The sequence below is a fragment of the Phycodurus eques genome, chromosome 12 (genome assembly GCF_024500275.1).
Source record: "Phycodurus eques isolate BA_2022a chromosome 12, UOR_Pequ_1.1, whole genome shotgun sequence".
Lineage (NCBI taxonomy): Eukaryota > Metazoa > Chordata > Actinopteri > Syngnathiformes > Syngnathidae > Phycodurus > Phycodurus eques.
Genome location: NC_084536.1, coordinates 1,039,903 through 1,059,265, shown reverse-complemented (window position 1 = coordinate 1,059,265; position 19,363 = coordinate 1,039,903). Strand labels below are relative to the sequence as shown.

General features: G+C 44.5%; 1 protein-coding gene across 3 annotated transcripts in view; it reads left to right on the top strand.

The window, feature by feature from the left end:
- Window positions 1-19,363, top strand: part of usp9 (ubiquitin specific peptidase 9) — a 60,016-nt gene that overhangs the window by 34,772 nt on the left and 5,881 nt on the right. For all 3 annotated transcript variants that reach the window (XM_061691925.1, XM_061691923.1, XM_061691924.1), the window contains exons 21-44: window positions 273-422; window positions 527-647; window positions 729-859; window positions 3,420-3,698; window positions 3,794-3,919; window positions 4,805-4,942; window positions 5,012-5,178; window positions 5,296-5,404; window positions 5,485-5,631; window positions 5,723-5,869; window positions 6,129-6,336; window positions 6,623-6,843; window positions 6,918-7,105; window positions 7,178-7,351; window positions 9,205-9,346; window positions 9,429-10,185; window positions 12,479-12,602; window positions 12,675-12,900; window positions 12,990-13,119; window positions 13,250-13,435; window positions 13,914-14,134; window positions 14,216-14,304; window positions 16,759-16,915; window positions 17,348-17,560. In XM_061691925.1, the coding sequence (XP_061547909.1) occupies window positions 273-422; window positions 527-647; window positions 729-859; window positions 3,420-3,698; window positions 3,794-3,919; window positions 4,805-4,942; window positions 5,012-5,178; window positions 5,296-5,404; window positions 5,485-5,631; window positions 5,723-5,869; window positions 6,129-6,336; window positions 6,623-6,843; window positions 6,918-7,105; window positions 7,178-7,351; window positions 9,205-9,346; window positions 9,429-10,185; window positions 12,479-12,602; window positions 12,675-12,900; window positions 12,990-13,119; window positions 13,250-13,435; window positions 13,914-14,134; window positions 14,216-14,304; window positions 16,759-16,915; window positions 17,348-17,560 (4,551 nt within the window). The remainder of the gene's footprint in view (window positions 1-272; window positions 423-526; window positions 648-728; window positions 860-3,419; window positions 3,699-3,793; window positions 3,920-4,804; window positions 4,943-5,011; window positions 5,179-5,295; window positions 5,405-5,484; window positions 5,632-5,722; window positions 5,870-6,128; window positions 6,337-6,622; window positions 6,844-6,917; window positions 7,106-7,177; window positions 7,352-9,204; window positions 9,347-9,428; window positions 10,186-12,478; window positions 12,603-12,674; window positions 12,901-12,989; window positions 13,120-13,249; window positions 13,436-13,913; window positions 14,135-14,215; window positions 14,305-16,758; window positions 16,916-17,347; window positions 17,561-19,363) is intronic.

The window sequence follows — 19,363 nt, the reverse complement described above, 5'->3', positions numbered from 1 at the left end:
GAGTGGTTGGGTGTGCATGATTGGATGAGCGGACGGGGGAAGTGCAAGTGTGTGTGAGTGAGTGAGAGGCAAAGAGAAATGGTCACAGGAGAAGTTTGTTCTTTTTTATGTGGTCATGGCCATCCAACCTTCAATTTGAAAATTGCATACCACCACATTGCGAATTCGATTAATCATTCAGCCCTAATCTGTTAGAGGGGTGGCTACGATATGAGGAGATTCGATATGTTCCAATAGAACAGTGTTATTAATTTTGTCGTCTATTTCTTTAGCTGATCACAGCCAAGCTAACTCAAGTGAGCGCCAACATGCCCTCCAGCCCAGATAGCTCTTCCGACTCCTCCACCGGATCGCCCGGCAACCACGGCAACCATTACGGTGAGGGGCCCAACCCTGAAGTGGAGAGCTGTCTTCCTGGTGTGGTAAGTTGGTACATGGTCACTTTATGAAGAGTTGCATCACAAGTTCGTGTTGTTATGTCAGTGTTTGTAGAGCATCTCTCTAAGTGACTTTTTCCATTTTGCAGATCATGTCGCTACACCTACGCTACATCTCCTTCCTGTGGCAGGTGGCTGACCTGGGCTGCCAACTCAACATGCCCCTCCTTAGAGATGGCGCAAGAGTTCTCATGAAACTCATGCCACCAGGTACTTTCATTATTAAGCTACATTTTCAGTTGTAAGCATAAAGCCTGTCTGCTACATTGCTTTTGTTTTTTTCCACTGCAGATAATACTACTGTGGAAAACCTGCGCGCTGTGTGTTTGGACCATGCCAAGCTCGGGGAGAACAGCCTCAGCCCTTCACTGGATTCTCGCTTCTTTGGACCCTCCCCCTCACAAGTGCTCTACCTCATTGAGGTAAGGCCCCATCTAATAAGCATATGCTATACACTGCACGGTACCTACTTGGCTCGCCATACATTGACATATTTTTGCAAGCAGTACTATGGGATACTATTTGTGATGACCAGGTCAGCCAGATTTCTACACATGCTAATGCTAGCTGTGTACAATTATACTCCTCAGTCTTCATTTATCTGCAGGTGTTTTCTTGGTTCGTTGATCTGCAGATCTGTTTTCTTGCTACCCACCATCTCCTATAGTGTAAAATCAATCTGTCCCCAACAAGTAAATTGTTGGTAGCATGTCTTTTTGGGCTGGTGTGTTCAATGCAGCATGTTTTTGTAGTTTCCCATGGTATTATTCCAAAGTGGGAAACCATCTGCAGTAGAAAAACGACATGTTTTTGTCAAGTGTTCTAGATTTGACGTTACATGAAGCTTTGGAGCAGAGGTGGACAATCTCTCGTTTCCTCACTGGGGGGGGCGTCAGCTTCCAGCTTCTGTTGCTGACTGCTTCTTCACTCCACTGTGTGCTCACCCGTGTCTCAACACCAATGTTATGTATTTAAACACATTTTTTTAATTGTAACTACTTTTACAGGTGTCGCAGGGGCTCATGAGACTGCGGGTGGGTGGGAGTAATGTTTGTCCTTTATCATTTCTTTTGTCTTGAAGCACTTTGTTGCTTTTTTATTATGAAAGGTGCTATATAACTAAAGGTTTGATTGATTGATTTAACCTTTTTTGCTATCAGTCCTGCAAGTGCCATACTAAATGGATAAAAAAAATCAAATCTACAACCCCAATCCCAAGTTGGAACGTTATGTTAAACATAAATAAAAACAGAATACAATGATTTGCAAATCATGTTCAACCAATATTTAATTGAATACACTACAAAGACATTTAATGTTCAAACTGAAAAACTTTGTTTTTAGCAAATAATCATTAACTTAGAATTTTATGGGTGCAATACATTCCAAAAAAGCTGGGACAGGGTCATGTTTACCACTGTGTAACATCACCTTTTTTTTTTAACAACATTCAATAGATGTTTGGGAACTGAGGACACGAATTGTTGAAGCTTTGTAGGTGGAAATCTTTCCCATTCTTGCTTGATGTACAGCTTCAGCCGTTCAACAGTCCGGGGTTTCCGTTATCGTATTTTACGCTTCATAATGCGCCACGCATTTTCAATGTTTCAAAGGTCTGGACTGCAGTCAGGTCAGTCTAGTACACACACTCTTTTACTACGAAGCCACGCTGTTGTAGCACGTGCAGAATGTGGTTTGGCATTGTCTTGCTGAAATAAGCAGGGCGTCCATGAAAACGACGTTGCTTGGATGGCAGCATATGTTTCTCCAAAACCTGTATGTACCATTCAGCATTAATGGTGCCTTCACAGATGTATAAGTTACCCCTGCCATTGGCACTAACACAGCCCCATACCATCACAGATGCTGGCTTTTGAATTTTGTGTCCATGACAGTCCGGATGGTTATTTTCCTCTTTGGCCCGCAGGACACGACGTCCAAAATTTCCAAAAACAATTTGAAATGGGGACTCGTTGGACCGCAGAACACTTTTCCACTTTGCAACAGTCCATCTTCGATGAGCTCGGGCCCAGAGAAACCGGCAGCGTTTCCGGGTGTTGTTGATAAATGGCTTTCGCTTTGCATAGTAGAGTTTCAAGTTGCATGTATGGATGTAGCGCCGAACTGTATTTACTGACATTGGTTTTCTGAAGTGTTCCTGAGCCCATGTGGTGATATCCTTTACACATTGATGTCGGTTTTTGATCCTGTGCCGCCTGAGGGATCAAAGGTCACGGGCATTCAATTTTGGTTTTCGGCCTCGCCGCTTACATGCAGTGATTTCTCCAGATTCTCTGAACCTTTTGATGATGATATGGACCGTAGATGATGAAATCCCTAAATTCCTTGCAATTGTACGTTTAAGAACATTGTCCTTAAACTGTTCTCACGCACTTGTTCATAAAGAGGTTAACCTCGCCCCCCCCATCTTTGCTTGTGAATGACTGAGCAATTCAGGGAAGCTCCTTTTCTACCCAATCATGGCACCCACCTGTTCCCAATGAGCCTGTTCACCTGTGGGATGTTCCAAACAAGTGTTTGATGAGCATTCCTCAACTTTCTCAGTCTTTTTTGCCACCTGTGCCAGCTTTTTTGGAATGTGTTGCAGCCATAAAATTCAAAGTTAATGATTGTTTGCTAAAAACAATAGTTTATCAGTTTGAACATTAAATATCTTGTCTTTGCAGTGTATTCAATAAAATATAAGTTGAAGATGATTTGCAAATCATTGTATTCTGTTTTTATTTGTTTAACACAATGTCCCAACTTCATTGGAATTGGGGTTGTAATATTCAAAGATATATTGAATGTTTTTGATATATTATGAGCATTTTTGGCATTAAAATTTATTTTTATTTATTTTATTTTTTTTGTGTTTTTAGAATTGTTTCTTGTTTTCAGAATTGCACTACATGCCAGATCTGATGTTGTCAAGGCCGTAGGTTCCCTGCCCGTTTTCGACTATTCTTGCCTGTGTTCCAGGTTGTGTATGCTTTACTAATGCCAGCCAGTGCCACTCTGAGCGAGGATGCAAGCGACTTCCAGTACAACTTCCTGAAGAGCGGTGGCTTGCCGCTCGTGTTGAGCATGCTCACCCGGAACAACTTCCTGCCATCGGCCGACATGGAGACGCGGCGCGGGGCTTACCTCAACGCGCTGAAAATAGCCAAACTCCTCCTCACCGCCGTAGGCTTTGGGCACGTGAAAGCTGTGGCGGAGGCCTGCCAGCCCAACGCTGAGGGAAACATTCCTGTTTCCCCGGTTAGACTCCAGATTGAGAAAAACTCATAAATGGTTCCCAAACCTTTGATTGAGAGTTTCCTGATAATATTTCTCCACTCTCCAATTCACAACAGATTAATCAGGCCACTCACGATCAGGCTCTGGTGCTGCAGAGCGCCCTGCAAAACATACCAAATCCTGCCTCAGAATGTATGCTGCGCAATGTAGCCATCCGCCTGGCACAGCAGATTTCTGATGAGGTAACTGCAAATAATCAAATGAATGCATTTTGCAGAGGGGTTGAAATGTGAATATACACAGATACCTTGAAGTTCTCACCGTAATTTGTAAAGATACATGTACTGCACCAACGAATTAAGGGAACACTCGGCTCTGCATCAGATCTTTATCCCTGAATGATTCAAGATGGAATGTGCAGTACCGGTATATAATTTTGTCAGAATAAAAATAACGATAATGGTTCATACACACGTCAATGCAGGGTTCCTACACAAGTAGGGAATTTAATTTAATATATTTCCAGGTCTGGAAAAGTATGGAAAATGGAAAAATATTCATGTTTCCAAGTTTGTTACAACAGCTCTGTTTTCTTAAAGAAATAATTATGAATGTTTAGGGAAAAAAAATCATTTCTTTTTTAAGGCACTTGAGAACGCAGCTACAATGTTTTTGTTAGAGAGCACATAGTATGATGCCATGGTCTTGGTGAATACTTGATTCTGATTGGCTCAGAAAATTCCATCGGTCCATTCGGCCGTCTCAAGTAGTTCCTGTCAAAAAATCATAACTCTGTTCCAAATTAATGCGTAGCACCCTTAGCTGTTAGATTAGACGAACAAACACAGTAACCTGACACAGGTTTTTTGAAAAGACAATGTGAAGTACTCTGAGGACAGAAATTAATTAAATTAAATTATTTAAAACAAATTTCATAGAGAAGTCTGGAAATTAGGATCTGGAAAAGTGTATGGAGTTTTGAAATCTCAAATGTGTCGGGACCCTGACGACGGTTTTCTTAAATCTTAACACTTTGCAGCATATTAATTTAAGTGGTTCTTGATGATGATTTTTTTTTTTAGAAGAAAAGGTTTCTGTAATAATGGATTTTGTTGCGGCACTGTCAGAATTTTTTCCAGACATCAAAGTCGATTCCTGACATCTGTGTGATCCGAGCGGTACAGAAAATAGTTTGGGCATCAGGCTGCGGCACAGTGCAGCTCGTCTTCAGTTCTAATGAAGACATCAGCAAGATATACGAGAAGGTAAATTCTAGTTAGCCCGACTTGGAACATTTTTTTATTTGTTCATGTTTTTTTCCCCCGCGTAATTAGACAAATGCAGCCAAGGAACCAGACGGCGAAGACGAGCAGGTGTGTTGTGAGGCCTTGGAAGTGATGACATTGTGTTTTGCCCTGATGCCCACTGCCCTGGACACGCTCAGCAAGGAGAGGGCTTGGCAAACCTTTATTATAGACTTGCTGCTACACTGCCACAGCAAGTAAGTGCACCATTATGTGTTGAATTTGTTAAGCAAAAATGACGGAAAGGCAGGAGAGAGAATAGGTTGCCATTTACACCTTTTTATAGCTTGTTTTTTTTCCTGTCCCTTTTACAGATCAGTGCGTCAGATGGCACAGGAACAGTTTTTCCTGATGGCAACCAGGTGCTGTATGGGCCACAGACCCCTCCTCTTCTTCATTACCCTCCTTTTCACTGTACTGGGGGTGAGTGACACAAATGTATGTAACGTGGCGCTCCTTTGCCTACTGATGACCACATCCTGACTTTCTTCACCTGTGTGCAGACCACCGCTAAGGAGCGAGCTAAGCACGCCGGGGACTACTTCACTTTGCTCCGGCATCTTCTGAACTATGCCTACAACAGCAACATCAACCTGCCAAATGCGGAGGTGCTGCTCAACAATGAGATCGACTGGCTCAAAAGGATAAGGGTAGGCTATTATGTCATATCTCATCATCTGATCCATTTTTATACTCGCCGTTGTGAATGTGAGCTGATGTAACTGTGCTTACGTCTTCTAGGATGAAGTCAAAAGGACAGGGGAGACTGGTGTGGAGGAGACTATCCTGGAAGGCCACCTTGGTGTCACCAAGGAGCTTCTAGCCTTCCAGACTCCCGAGAAGAAGTATTACATTGGCTGTGAGAAGGGAGGTGCTAACCTCATAAAGGTACACCTGCCACATGTTGTCCCATTTGCATTTTTTATTTATTTATTTTTATTTTTTTTCTCTTTGAGTTTGAGGGAATTGTTACACAAAAGCTCAGGATTTTTACACTTTTTGTGATTCTATATTCTATATAAACGCCACAAAGATGGAATGGGCGGACACAGTAGACCAGACGCTCTCTTCTCCCATTCTTTTGTGTTAAAAACAACTTTTGTATTTTATAATCTTTTTTTTTTTTTTTTTTTCCCCTCCTCATTAGGAGCTGATTGACGACTTCATCTTCCCGGCGTCAAATGTTTACCTGCAGTACATGAAGAGCGGCGAGTTCCCCACGGAGCAGGCCATCCCAGTGTGCAGCACCCCCGCCTCCATCAACGCTGGCTTTGAGCTCCTGGTGGCGCTTGCTGTGGGCTGTTTGCGCAACCTCAAGCAAATCGTTGACACGCTCACAGACATGTACTATTTGGGTAAGGCGATGTCCTAAAGCAGGGTTTCCCATGCTTGTTTCAACTCAAGTCCAAAAAAGAAATTTAATTTCCCCTTAGGTTCCAAATTTTAATTGCAATATATTGTAGATAATGTCATGTTTACAAACTAATTATAAAGGACACAGACGCCTGCTTTTATCATGACAATCGTTGACCCATTAAATATTGCTGTGACATATCTTGGCTCCCAAAGCCAAGTTTGGGATCCCTGTCATAAAATACATGTCACACTTGAAGGTTTGAGCCCTTCGTTGTCTTCTTCCAGGCTGCGAAACTTTGACAGAGTGGGAGTACCTTCCTCCGGTAGGCCCGCGGCCCAATAAAGGCTTTGTGGGTCTGAAGAACGCTGGGGCCACGTGTTACATGAACTCTGTAATTCAGCAGCTGTACATGATCCCCCCCATTCGTAACGGCATCCTGGCCATCGAGGGCACAGGCACCGATGTGGATGATGACATGTCGGGCGATGAGAAGCAGGAGAATGAGGTAGGGGCAACCAATGAATAGTTTAAAGTTTGATGGCCAAATACGGTGTTCATCTTTGGCTTTTGTTCCAAAAGACAAACGTGGATCCTCGTGATGAGGTGTTCAACTATCACCACCAGTTTGACGATAAGCCTGCTAGTAAAGCAGAAGACAGAAAGGAGTACAACATCGGGGTATTGCGTCACCTGCAGGTCATCTTTGGCCATCTCGCTGCATCCAGACTTCAGTACTATGTCCCGAGGGGCTTCTGGAAACAATTCAGGTGTGTAATTCAGTCATTTCAACTGGTTTGGTTTAGAGAGGTTTTAAGTAGTTTCTTCTTGTGGCTCTGCAGGTTATGGGGTGAGCCAGTGAATCTAAGAGAGCAACATGACGCTTTAGAGTTTTTCAATTCTTTGGTGGATAGTCTGGATGAAGCATTGAAGGCCTTGGGTCATCCTGCTATGCTCAGCAAGGTTCTAGGAGGCTCATTTGCAGACCAGAAGATCTGTCAGGGATGCCCTCACAGGTGAGTATTTTTGTATCCCAAAGAGAGTGACAATAACAAAACATTTTCCCAAAAAATACCAACATCAGATAAGTACAAAATAGTACGTTGATTTTTTTATTCTTTTCTTTTTTTTTTTCCCCTTGCGGTCAATGACCCAACTAGAACATTTCAAAAACCCATGAGTTGAGAATCACTGATTTAGCAAATTTATGTTAAGGCAATAGGTACTGTTAGAAACGGCTGCTCTGTGAAACAACTGTTCTTACATTATACATGTTAAATTATACAGTCCCCTTCAAAAGTATTGGAACGGCAAGGTCGATTCCTTTGTTTTTGTTGTATACTGAAGACATTTGGGTTTCAGCTCAAAAGATGAATATGAGACAAAAATTGAGAATTGCATCTTTTATTTCATGGTATTTACATCTAGATCTGTTAAACAACTCAGGATAAAGAACCTTTTGTTTGAAGCCACTTTTCAAGTGAGCAAAAGTATTGGAACATGTGACTGATGGGTGTTTCTAGTTGCTCCGGTGTTGCGTTTTTGATTGATGCTTAAACATTAGATAGTGCTTGTTTTTGTCATTGGGTTTCACCTGTATAAACTGCATTTGCTCTTAAGCAAACATGAAGACCAGAGAGCTGTCTCTGGGAGAAAAGCAAACCATTGGAAGCTGAGAAAACAGGGGAAAATCAACCAGAGCTATTGCACAAACATCGGGCATAAACATTGACAACAGTGACATGACTGCCAACCTCCACAGGGCAGGGGTGAAGGTATCACAATACAGTGTTCAAAGAAGACAGAGAATAAATATACAGGCCATACTACAAGATGTAAACCACTCATCAGTAAAAAGAATCAGAAGGCCAGATTGGATTTTGCAAAGAAGTACAGATGAACCACAAAAGTTTTGGAACAAGGTTTTATGGGCTGATGAGACCAAGATTAACCTCTACCAAAGTGATGGAAAGGTCAAAGTATGGAGGGGAAAAAAAGGATCTGCTTATGATCCAAAACACTCAAGTGCAACTGTGAAGCATGGTGGATGTCATGGCTTGGGCTTGCATGGCTGCTTCTGGAACTAGTCTTTATTGATAATGTAACTCACAATGGTAGCAGCAGCATAAATTCTGACGTCTACAAAACCATTTTGTCTGGCAATTTACAGAAAAATGCATCCAAACTAATGGGGAGAGGTTTCATCATGCAACAAGACGATGACCCAAAACACACTGCCAACACAACAAAGGGCTTCATCAGGGGGGAAAAGTGGAAGGTCTTAGACTGGCCACGTCAATCACTGGACCTTAACACAATAGAGCATGCATTTTACCTCCTGAAGAGGAGACTGAAGGGAGAAACCCTCGGAAACAAACAAGCAACTGAAAGAGGCTGCAGTAAAGGTCTGGAAAAGCATTTCAATGCAAGAATGCAACAATCTGGTGGAGTCAATGGGTCGCAGGCTTTATGCCGTTATTGCAAGTAAGGGTTGTGTCAGCAAATATTAAATGCTATTCACTTTAAGTTAATTTAATAATCTCTGTTCCAATATTTTTGCTCACTTGAAAAATGGGTGCTTTCAAACAAAAGGTGCTCTGTCCTGAATTGTTTAACACATCGAGATGTAAATACCATGAAGTAAAAGCTGGAATTCTGAACTTTTGTCTCATATTCATTTTTCTATTTGAAACCCAACTGTCTTCACTATACAACAAAAACAAAGGAATTGACCTTGCTGTTTCAATACGTTTGGAAGGGACTGTAAACAATTTATCATGGTCATCTATGATTACAGTTGGAGTGCAATGTGCAAACTCTGGGTTCTTGTTACCCCAAAGAATTACCTTTTTTTTGCTTGTTTTTTTAGATACGAGTGTGAGGAGTCATTCACAACACTTAATGTGGACATCAGAAACCACCAGAATCTTTTGGACTCAATGGAGCAGTACGTCAAAGGAGATCTACTGGAGGGAGCCAACGCATACCACTGTGAGAAGTGTAACAAGAAGGTAAGAGAGGACAGAAGCTGTTTTTCAGAAAGATGTTTGAAGGCTTAAAACGCATTTGTTATTTTTGTCCACCCTTGTTTAGGTGGACACTGTCAAGCGTCTCCTGATCAAGAAGCTGCCGCCGGTCCTCGCCATCCAACTGAAACGCTTTGATTACGATTGGGAGCGGGAATGTGCCATCAAATTCAACGACTACTTTGAATTCCCGAGGGAATTGGACATGGAGCCGTACACGGTAGCCGGCGTGGCCAAGATTGAGGGTGACGACGTCAACCCGGAGAACCAAGTGATCCAGCAGAACGAGCCCTCGGAGCCCACGCCCGTGGGCAGCTCCAAGTACCGTTTGGTGGGGGTGCTCGTCCACTCGGGCCAGGCCAGCGGCGGACATTACTACTCGTACATCATCCAAAGGAATGGCGGCGATGGGGAGAAAAACCGCTGGTATAAGTTCGACGATGGCGACGTGACGGAGTGCAAGATGGACGATGAGGAGGAGATGAAGAACCAGTGCTTCGGTGGTGAATACATGGGCGAAGTGTTTGATCACATGATGAAAAGGATGTCATACCGCAGACAAAAACGCTGGTGGAACGCCTACATCCTTTTCTACGAACGTATGGACTCGCTAGACAAGGACAGCGAGCTTGTCAAATACATCTCAGAGTTGACCATCTCCACCGCCAAGCCGCATCAGGTCAAGATGCCTGGTGTCATTGAGTGCAGCGTCCGCAAGCAGAACGTCCAGTTTATGCATAACCGAATGCAATACAGCCTGGAATATTTCCAGTTCATTAAGAAACTTCTGACCTGTAACAGTGTCTATTTAAACCCTCCTCCAGGTATGTACGCTTTGTTTCAGCACTGAAAAATCATTACAAAAACACCTGTTGACGATTTAACTTTTGAGTCCTTGGGTGTGCACGTTATAGATACCATGTGACCTCAAATAGTGGCTGTCCTTTAAACAGACGCCATGCCCATCCACTTAGGACACACCTCAGTCAAATAGATGCCACCTAAAAAAAGGGTCGTTGGTGCAATAACCTCAGTTCATAACCGCAATTATTCACACACAGACAGTGGTTAACAGCTGAGCCCATTCGAGCAGTTTTTGCTAATCAAAATATCAGCACCCAGTGTAGCACAATTTTTCAGATGAATTAGTGTTGGAGGTGGGGCTCGAAGGCGAGCGCCTGGTGGCTGGGCCTGCACCCATGGGGCCCGGCCGGGCACAGCCCGAAAGGGTAACGTGGGTCCCCCTTCCCATGAGCTCACCACCTGTGGGCGGGGCCATAGGGGTCGGGTGCAGTGTGAGCTGGGCGGTGGTCGAAGGCGGGTACCTCGGGGTTTCGATCCCCGATTACAATAACCCCCCCCCCCCCCCCCGGCACGGCGCCTGTACAGGGTGGGTAACCTCCCTCCGCCTTCGGGTGGGGGAACGGGTCCTGATTGTTATTTGTGCCTATGCACCGAACAGCAGTTCAGAGTACCCATCCTTTTTGGAGTCCTTAGAGGGGGTGCTAGAGAGCGCTCCCGCTGGGTACTCCATCGTTCTGCTGGGGGACTTCAATGCTCACGTCGGCAATGACAGTGAGACCTGGAAGGGGGTGATTGGGAGTAACGCCCCTCCCCCCCCCCCCCCCCGATCAGAACCCGAGTGGTGTTCTGTTATTAGACTTCTGTGCTCACCATGGATTGTCCATAACGGACACCATGTTCAACCATAAGGGTGTCCACATGTGCACTTGGCACCAGGACATCCTAGGTCGGCGTTCGATGATCGACTTTGTGGTCGTGTCATCGGGCTTGCGGCCGCATGTCTTGGACGCCCGGGTGAAAAGAGGGGCGGAGCTGTCAACTGATCACCACCTGGTGGTGAGTTGCCTCTTATGGTGGGGGAAGATGCTGGTCCGACCTGGCGGTGTCTTTAACGGCGATTAGCATCCAGTAGATTCTCAAGTTTTTTTCCTCCCTTTACACATCAAAATTGTTTTGGACTCCAGTTTGATGTATGCAGATGGCGTACGCTTGGACGGCAGTTCTCGTACCAATGACGTGATCATTTCACAATGTTTTTTGCGTTTCTGATACTTGCATGAACAATATCCTATGGAAAGACGAATTGCCGGAGAGTAGCAGTAAGACTCGGCGGGCGAGAACTGCACTCACTCCACAGAGCGTTCGCCACGGCATCCAGTCCTGTGGATGATGACAACGGCATTTAAATACAATTCCTCAAATCGTAGCCTCCCAATTAATCGCGCCAGGCCTACCTCAGAAAGATGCCTCCTTTTTATCTTCAGGAAGAAAACAGATGGTGCCCGTAATTACATTTACTATGACTGATACCACCATGTGTTGCAGACCTCTTTACCTCAGCACATACCGCAGGCACAGGAGACGTGGCATCTGTGAAGCTGAAGTTTTGCGAGGAAAACACTGCTTTAACCTTTTAGCTAAGCATTTCAGCATTGAAGAAAAGCTGGAACAAAGATTAAGTGGCTATAGTTGGTTTTGTCATGCTACATTCTGAAATGCTTTAAAACAATAGACTAGGGCTGGGGGGGAAAATCGACGAAATGCTAAGTCAACTTCAAAAATAGGTTGAGACAGAATTTCTGCCTTTAAGCGCCACCGAGACCAAAAAATAAATAAAAAAATCTGCCCACAACCATGTTTGTGCCGCTGGAACCCATGTTTCACACATTTATTGCAGACGGGCGCAGTGTTGGGCCAATGATAAACTAACAAAAAAGACAAAGGAGCGTCTGTTTTTTTAAGACACTCTTAGATGTGTATTGTACATATCACGTATGAGTGAGCTGAATTGTAATTAGTGTTTTTTGATCTAAAATGGTAATCGCTAGCTCGCTAATTGCGATTGCTAACCCTGTAGCATTTTGGGGTCTCAAATTCTGTACACCAGATTTATGCCATAAACTCAGTACCAACATATGCAGTTCAAGGAATGAAGTCCATCTCCTATAAGTAGTAAAACAAAAAATATATTTTTTAGTCATAGTGGGGGGGTATGATGACGATTATTCGTGCAATAATTAAAATCAATTCGGAAGTGACAGTCCTACAGTAGAAACACTAAGTCTCTTTTTCTTTCGTTCTTCCCCCTGTCAGGACAAGACCATCTTCTGCCCGAGGCAGAGGACATTGCTATGATAAGTGCTCAGCTGGCTGCTCGCTTCCTCTTTAGCACAGGCTTCCACACCAAGAAAGTAGTCAGGGGTCCTGCCAGTGATTGGTAAGCTCTGGCCGCATCGTGTCTCCCTCCATTTTTGTCCTCCTCTAAACCCACCTTCTCCTCCACGATAAGGTATGACGCTCTCTGCATCCTGCTGAGACACAGTAAGAATGTACGCTACTGGTTTGCACACAACATCCTGTTTGCTTACCCCAACCGCTTCTCCGAGTACCTACTGGAGTGCCCGAGCGCCGAGGTGCGCGGCGCCTTTGCCAAGCTCATAGTCTTCATCGCTCACTTCTCACTGCAAGACGGCCCTTGCCCCTCCCCCACTGCTTCGCCTGGAACCTCCGCTCAGGTTCATCTTTTTGTTTAGGACTTACGATGGTTGAAGAGTTGTCCGCCTGGATGCACTTGAATGAATGAATTGTATTCCATTTTGATTAGGGCTGTGATAACCTCAGTCTAAGTGACCACCTTTTAAGAGCTGTCCACAACTTGATCAGACGAGAGGTTTCTGAACATGGCCGTCACCTGCAGCAGTACTTCAACCTCTTTGTCATGTACGCCAATCTGGGTAAGGATTGAGCGGGCGGCCCGCCTGTCATGTACATCTGCTGTGACTTGCAGGATTCCCTGCTATAATCCCTTTTAATGCATTCGTTGCAATTCTTCCCACCACTGTCTCCTTCCTCCTGCCTGCGTAGGCCTGGCAGAGAAGACCCAGCTGCTGAAGCTGAATGTGCCCGCCACCTTCATGCTAGTCGCTCTGGACGAAGGTCCCGGCCCCCCCATCAAGTACCAGTACGCCGAACTGGGCAAGCTCTACACGGTGGTCTCCCAACTGGTCCGCTGCTGTGACGTGTCCTCACGCATGCAGTCCTCCATCAACGGTGAGTGTCTCGTTCTTTTAGCGGCCTGATTTTGGAGCCGGACACGAGTTGTGTAGTTCCCTTAGTGAAGTCTGTTTGGTCAGGTATCAACACAATAATTGATCTCAGCTGCAAAATCAGTCAACCGTCCAAACAGAGAACCCATTTCTTGTTTACAGGCTAATGTCTATTCGGAGAAAAACCTTGGATGTTTTTCTTTTGTTTTTTTTGTTTTTAATCATGTCAAACGAAGAAACCATGCCAAGCCATCAAGGATGATTCATAGCAAACAAAACAAACGTTAAGGGTGAAAGCACCCTAATTGCAGTGCCCTGTGAGGATCGTCATCCTTGCTCAGGATGTGATGACTAACAAAGCAGCCACACTGAGCGTCTGTGCTGTGTTGCCAGAGCTCGGAGCTGGGGGCTTCTCAAGGAAAAAATCTTAATGTATTTTTTTTTTCCACATTCTAATAATTGCTCACCAATCTTCTATGCAGGTAACCCCCCTCTGCCTAACCCCTATGGGGACACCAACCTGACAGCCCCGGTAATGCTGATACAGCAGATGGTGGCTGAGATTCTGTTTGTGAGGACCAGCTACGTGAAGAAGATCATCGAGGACTGCAGCAACTCTGAGGAGACTGTGAAGCTGCTCCGCTTCAGCTGCTGGGAGAACCCTCAGTTTTCCTCCACTGTGCTCAGTGAGCTACTGTGGCAGGTAAAACTGAAAGACATAACCACAAGACTTCCTATTGGTCGCGTGTGGGCTCAAAGGAAGTTTTTGTTTGGCTGTGAACAGGTGTCATACTCTTACAACTATGAGTTGAGGCCTCACTTGGACTTGCTGCTCCAGATCCTTCTCATTGAGGACTCGTGGCAGACACACAGGTCAGACTTGATTGCTCAGATTTGATCAGAATTATTTTTTTTTTCCTCCATTGTGTCTTGCACTGGAACTGTCTGGTGTTAGCAAGACATGTGACAAAGAATTTATGAAAACGGATTAGTGATGATTGAGAGATATATATATCATTTTTAAAATATATATTTTTAATAGAATGCGCACAGCGCTCTGGTCGAACATTTACCACCTGTGATTGGTCAAATGGTGGAACAGGTGCCATGCTGGTTTATGTTGATGTGGAGATTGTGGGTTGGTACGCTAATGGTAATCATCAGCCATCATCCAATAATCTAGTTTTAACTGGTTTGTAGATGGCAGTGATAAGTAGCAGAGTTGGTCCTCACATCCAACATTTCGACTTGAGTTAACAACCCATCACCTGCACCGATTTGTTCGTAAGAATGTTAAGGCAAACATGATGGGTACTTACCTCCGACATTGATTTCGACGAACGCTAATGACCCTTCACTCACATCGATCGGGAGCAAGAATATTGAGGAAACGAACAGCGATGGTTCTCACATCCTATAGGGTGCTGTGAGAAAGTATTGGCCCCCTTCTCAAATTCTTATATTTTGGTATAATTTATCCACTTTATCAAACAAATGTAAATATCAGACAAATATAACCCAAGTGAACTTGAAATGCTGTTTTTAAATATTGATTTCAACTGAAATCAAGTGTTTTCTATAACTGGCAATGAGTCTTACACATCTCCTGTGGAGCTATTTCGGACATCTCTTTCTTGCAGAACCAACCTGGCAGGCCCAAACGTATTGTGAGGGTCTGCTGGGAACGTCTGCCAGAATCCCCTGTCAGAATTAGTTTCAACTCCCACCTCCAGCAAAACTTCACCCATATCTCGGGGGAGGCGGTGGACATTGAGTCAGAGTGGACCATGTTCCACGCTTCTATTGCCGAGGCGTCCGACTGGAGCTGTGGGGATGGGATTAGGTGGGGAGAATACTACGAAGACCTCATCAATTCCACCAACACGCCTTCCCATAAGGAGGCAGAATCAGGGATCTCTGAGGCGGACTCTCCTATCTCTGGGGTTGAGGTCTCCTCGGCGGCAAGGCCCCAGGGGTGGATGAGATTTGCCTAAAGGCAAATGTTGTGGGGCTGTCCTGGTAGACACGCCTCTGCAACATTACGTGGACATCGGGGGACAGTGCCTCTGTATTGGGAGACTGAGGTGGTGGTCCCCCTTTTTAAGAAGGGGGACCGGAGGGTGTGTTCCAACTACAGGGGGATCACACTCCTCAGCCTCCCTGTTAAGGTCTTTTCAGGGGTACTGGAGAGGAGAGTCCGTCGGGAAGTCGTATCTCTGATTCAGGAGGAGCAGTGTGGTTTTCTTCCTGGCCGTAAAACCGTGGACCAGCTCTACACCCTCGGCAGGGTCCTTGAGGGTGCATGGGAGTTCGCCCAACCAGTCTGCAAGTGTTTTGTGGACTTGCAGAAGATGTTTGACCATATCCCTCGGGGAGTCCTGTGGGGGTGCTTGGGGAATATGGGGTACCGGAACCACTGATACGGGCTGTTCGGTCCCTGTACGAGCAATGTCAGAGTTTGGTTCACATTGCCGGCAGTAAGTCGGATTTGTTTCTGCTGAGGGTTGGACTCCGCCAAGTCTGCCCTTTGTCACCGATTCTGTTAATAACTTTTATGGACAGAATTTCTAGGTGCAGCCGAGGTGTAGAGGGGGTCTGGTTTGGTGACCTCAGTATTTCATATCTACTTTTTGCAGACGATGTGGTTCTGTTGGCTTCATCAAACCGTAATCCCCAACTCTCACTGGAGCGGTGCGAAGGAAAATCAGCACCTCCAAATCTGGAGGGTCCGGTTTAGTGGCCTCAGAATTGCATCTCTGCTTTTTGCAGATTTGGTTTTGTTGGCTTCATCAAGCCGTGATCTCCAACTCTCACTGGAGCAGTTCGCAGCCGAGTGCGAAGCGGCTGCGATGAGAAACAGCTGAACGCTAAAGCTCGGATTGGTCGGAGACTGCATGACGTCACGACAGGAAGCAGTTTCCTGGGCCGTGACTTTTCTTTGTGCTATTTCGTCTAACATATACAAATTTGAGAATGGGGGCCAATACTTTTTCACAGCACTGTATTTATTAACACTGTGTTAACAAGCCACCAGCTGTGCTGACCACTTACAAGAATGTGGAAGCAGCGAATGTGATTGGTCCTTTGTCGCATACATTTTTCACTCTGCGTAAACAAGCAATCACCCCATCATCTGTTTTTGTTAACTGCGTAGTAGATGGCATTGATGAGTAGCGGTTTTCGGATAATAATTAGTGGATTTAGTCTCTTATCATAAATAATCCATCACCCGCACCGATTGGTTGAAAGAAGAAGCAAACATGGTTGGTCCTCACAACCAAAACAGCAATGTATATTAATAATGCTCTTCATGTTTTGGTGGTGTAGGATCCATAATGTGCTGAAGGGAATTCCTGATGACAGGGATGGTCTCTTTGATACCATCCAGCGTTCCAAGAACCACTATCAGAAACGGGCCTACCAGTGCATCAAGTGCATGGTGGCCCTCTTCAGCAACTGCTCTGTGGCTTACCAGATCCTCCAGGTAGGCCTGATCACAGAAATGACAAATAGCTTGGGCAGATCGTTGGAAGTCGTGGTTAGCATATCTGCCTCACCTTTCTGAAGTTCTCTATTCGAATCTCTGCTCTGGCCTAAAGTCAGCTGGGTTAGGGTACAGTGCAGCCGCCACGCTAATGAGGACTACAGAAAAATGGATGGGTACGATGAATTCCTGTTGATGAGTTTTGTTTTCAGACGGCTGTGCATAGTTGTAAAATTAACGAGAGGGCCATTCATTTACAGAACAATCTTCATGTAGAAAAGAGGCCGAATGAATGGCAGTGGCCGAAGTTTTTTTTTTTTTGGGGGGCTAAATTTGTGTTTGATCACACATGTTGTAATTATTACACTAGACCGCCTTTAGACTTTTAGTATGAAGTGGCTGTTAATCGGCATGTCGGTGGTGTGCATGCAGAGTAACGGGGACTTGAAACGGAAGTGGACGTGGGCTGTGGAGTGGCTGGGCGACGAACTGGAGAGGAGGCCGTACTCCGGCAATCCTCAGTACACCTATAACAACTGGTCGCCTCCGGTCCAGAGTAACGAAACGTCTAACGGCTACTTCCTGGAGCGCTCGCACAGCGCACGCATGACCCTCGCCAAGGCCTGTGAGCTTTGTCCTGAAGAGGTAATGACCTTGCATGCCAAACACACCTGCTCCAATACACTGTGCATGTAGACACTCAGATTACAACATTAACCATATACAGTTTTGACAATCTGTGTGTGACTGCCGCTGTTGTTGTTGAAAAGCAAACAACCAACACATAAGACCGATGCAGGCTGCTATCATAAAAAGAGCCTTACACTTGTTAGCAGTTTGTATGTTGATTATAGCAGACAGTAGAACCTCCAAAGTCGTGGTGCCGTTAGTTGTTCAAATGCCAAAAGAGAATTTGATCCAGATGGGAAGGGTCCAAAGGCAATATTTAAGTTAACCACTGTTTGATGGTAAAACAAATATAGAGTAAAACTACTCAACCTTTGGCGACGTTTGATAGAGAGAGAGAGACAAGAGGAAGATGTCACCTAGTGTTTTTTCCAGGTTTTGTGTACAGGGGTCCTGATTTTTAAGACTGTGTTTTGTTGCCAAGTCCCAGTGCGCACACAAATGCAAACGGCCCGGTTTTGTTTCGATTTTCGCCTTCCCGACCAAGCACATCAAACGCCAGACAATCTGAAGTCTTATAAGATTATCCTTAGGTCTGATGTGTGTTAAGAGTGGACTCGCACTGATTTTAGGGTCAAAAACAAGTCGGGGCCAACAGTCTTAAATAGTGAACGTGTTCAATATTTACGACTAAAAGTCTTCATGTTCGGGGGGAGCCGACTTCTCCCGAGTCATGATGCCGAGAATTGTGACGCGGGACTGAATCTAGCCAATCAAGGAGCACCCCGACTCAAACGACTGTACATTTTAAAAAAGCATGTCTTACCCGATGCCGTTCTTTTGTATAAAAGTCGGTTTCCCAGACGGCAAGAAGTATTTTCCAAAGCAAGTTGTTTTTTTTAGGACAACACCATTTTATAAGGCTCCAGCAACCTTTGGGAACATTCAAAAAACATCTGCGCGCATCTGGAAGGGCTGCTTTTTCTTGGGTTTAGTGAGCTCATGCGAGCTTTTGTGATCGGCGGTGTAACAAACCTTGTGCGGTGTTCCGTTTTATTATCGGAGCAGACCATACGGAATATGACCAAAATTGTTAAATGCCAGATTTATTATCTTCATGTATCAGTCACAGATAGTCTTTTCAGATTTGAAAAGTCCATGTGTGTACCAGGCATAAGACACCGACGTAACGCAATTTCTATAAATAATTACAGTGGAAAAACTCTTCAAGGCAATATATTTTAAAGCATCAAGTGGTAGAACAGTAACAAAAAGGAGCAATTCAGTCTTGCACACTGCAAACTAGTTGATTGCACGCTGTTCGTCGTCACGCAAAGTTGTCGGTCTAGACCATTGGAAACCGACGATCCCGTTGTGTTTTTACACTTATATTAAATTAGGAGATCTCAAACTTTGTAGGTTGAGGCACCCTTTAGATCTCCCCAGGACTCCCTCATGATTCAATTAAACATAACTGCCAAGTGTTACCCCTAAATGCCATAGAAATTAAACGGTGACTATTTTTAAGAAGAAAAGATAAATCGTAATTTTTATCTCTAATTCTTAGTTTGGGGTTAGGGAAAAACGGGATAAGAAGTTGAAATCATGAGAATAAATTGGTATTTTTCCCAAATAGTCTTCTTATATTAAAATCAAAGTTTAATAGGGAAGAGAGTCATATTTTTAACAAGTTAATTTAAAAAAATAAAACCCTTGATTCTGGAAAAGACTCCTTTATTCTCTAAAAAAAATAGGACTATATTCTTGAAAGATTTTATTTTGGGCTTTTAATTGGCCGAAAACTAAGGCAGGGACTAGTAA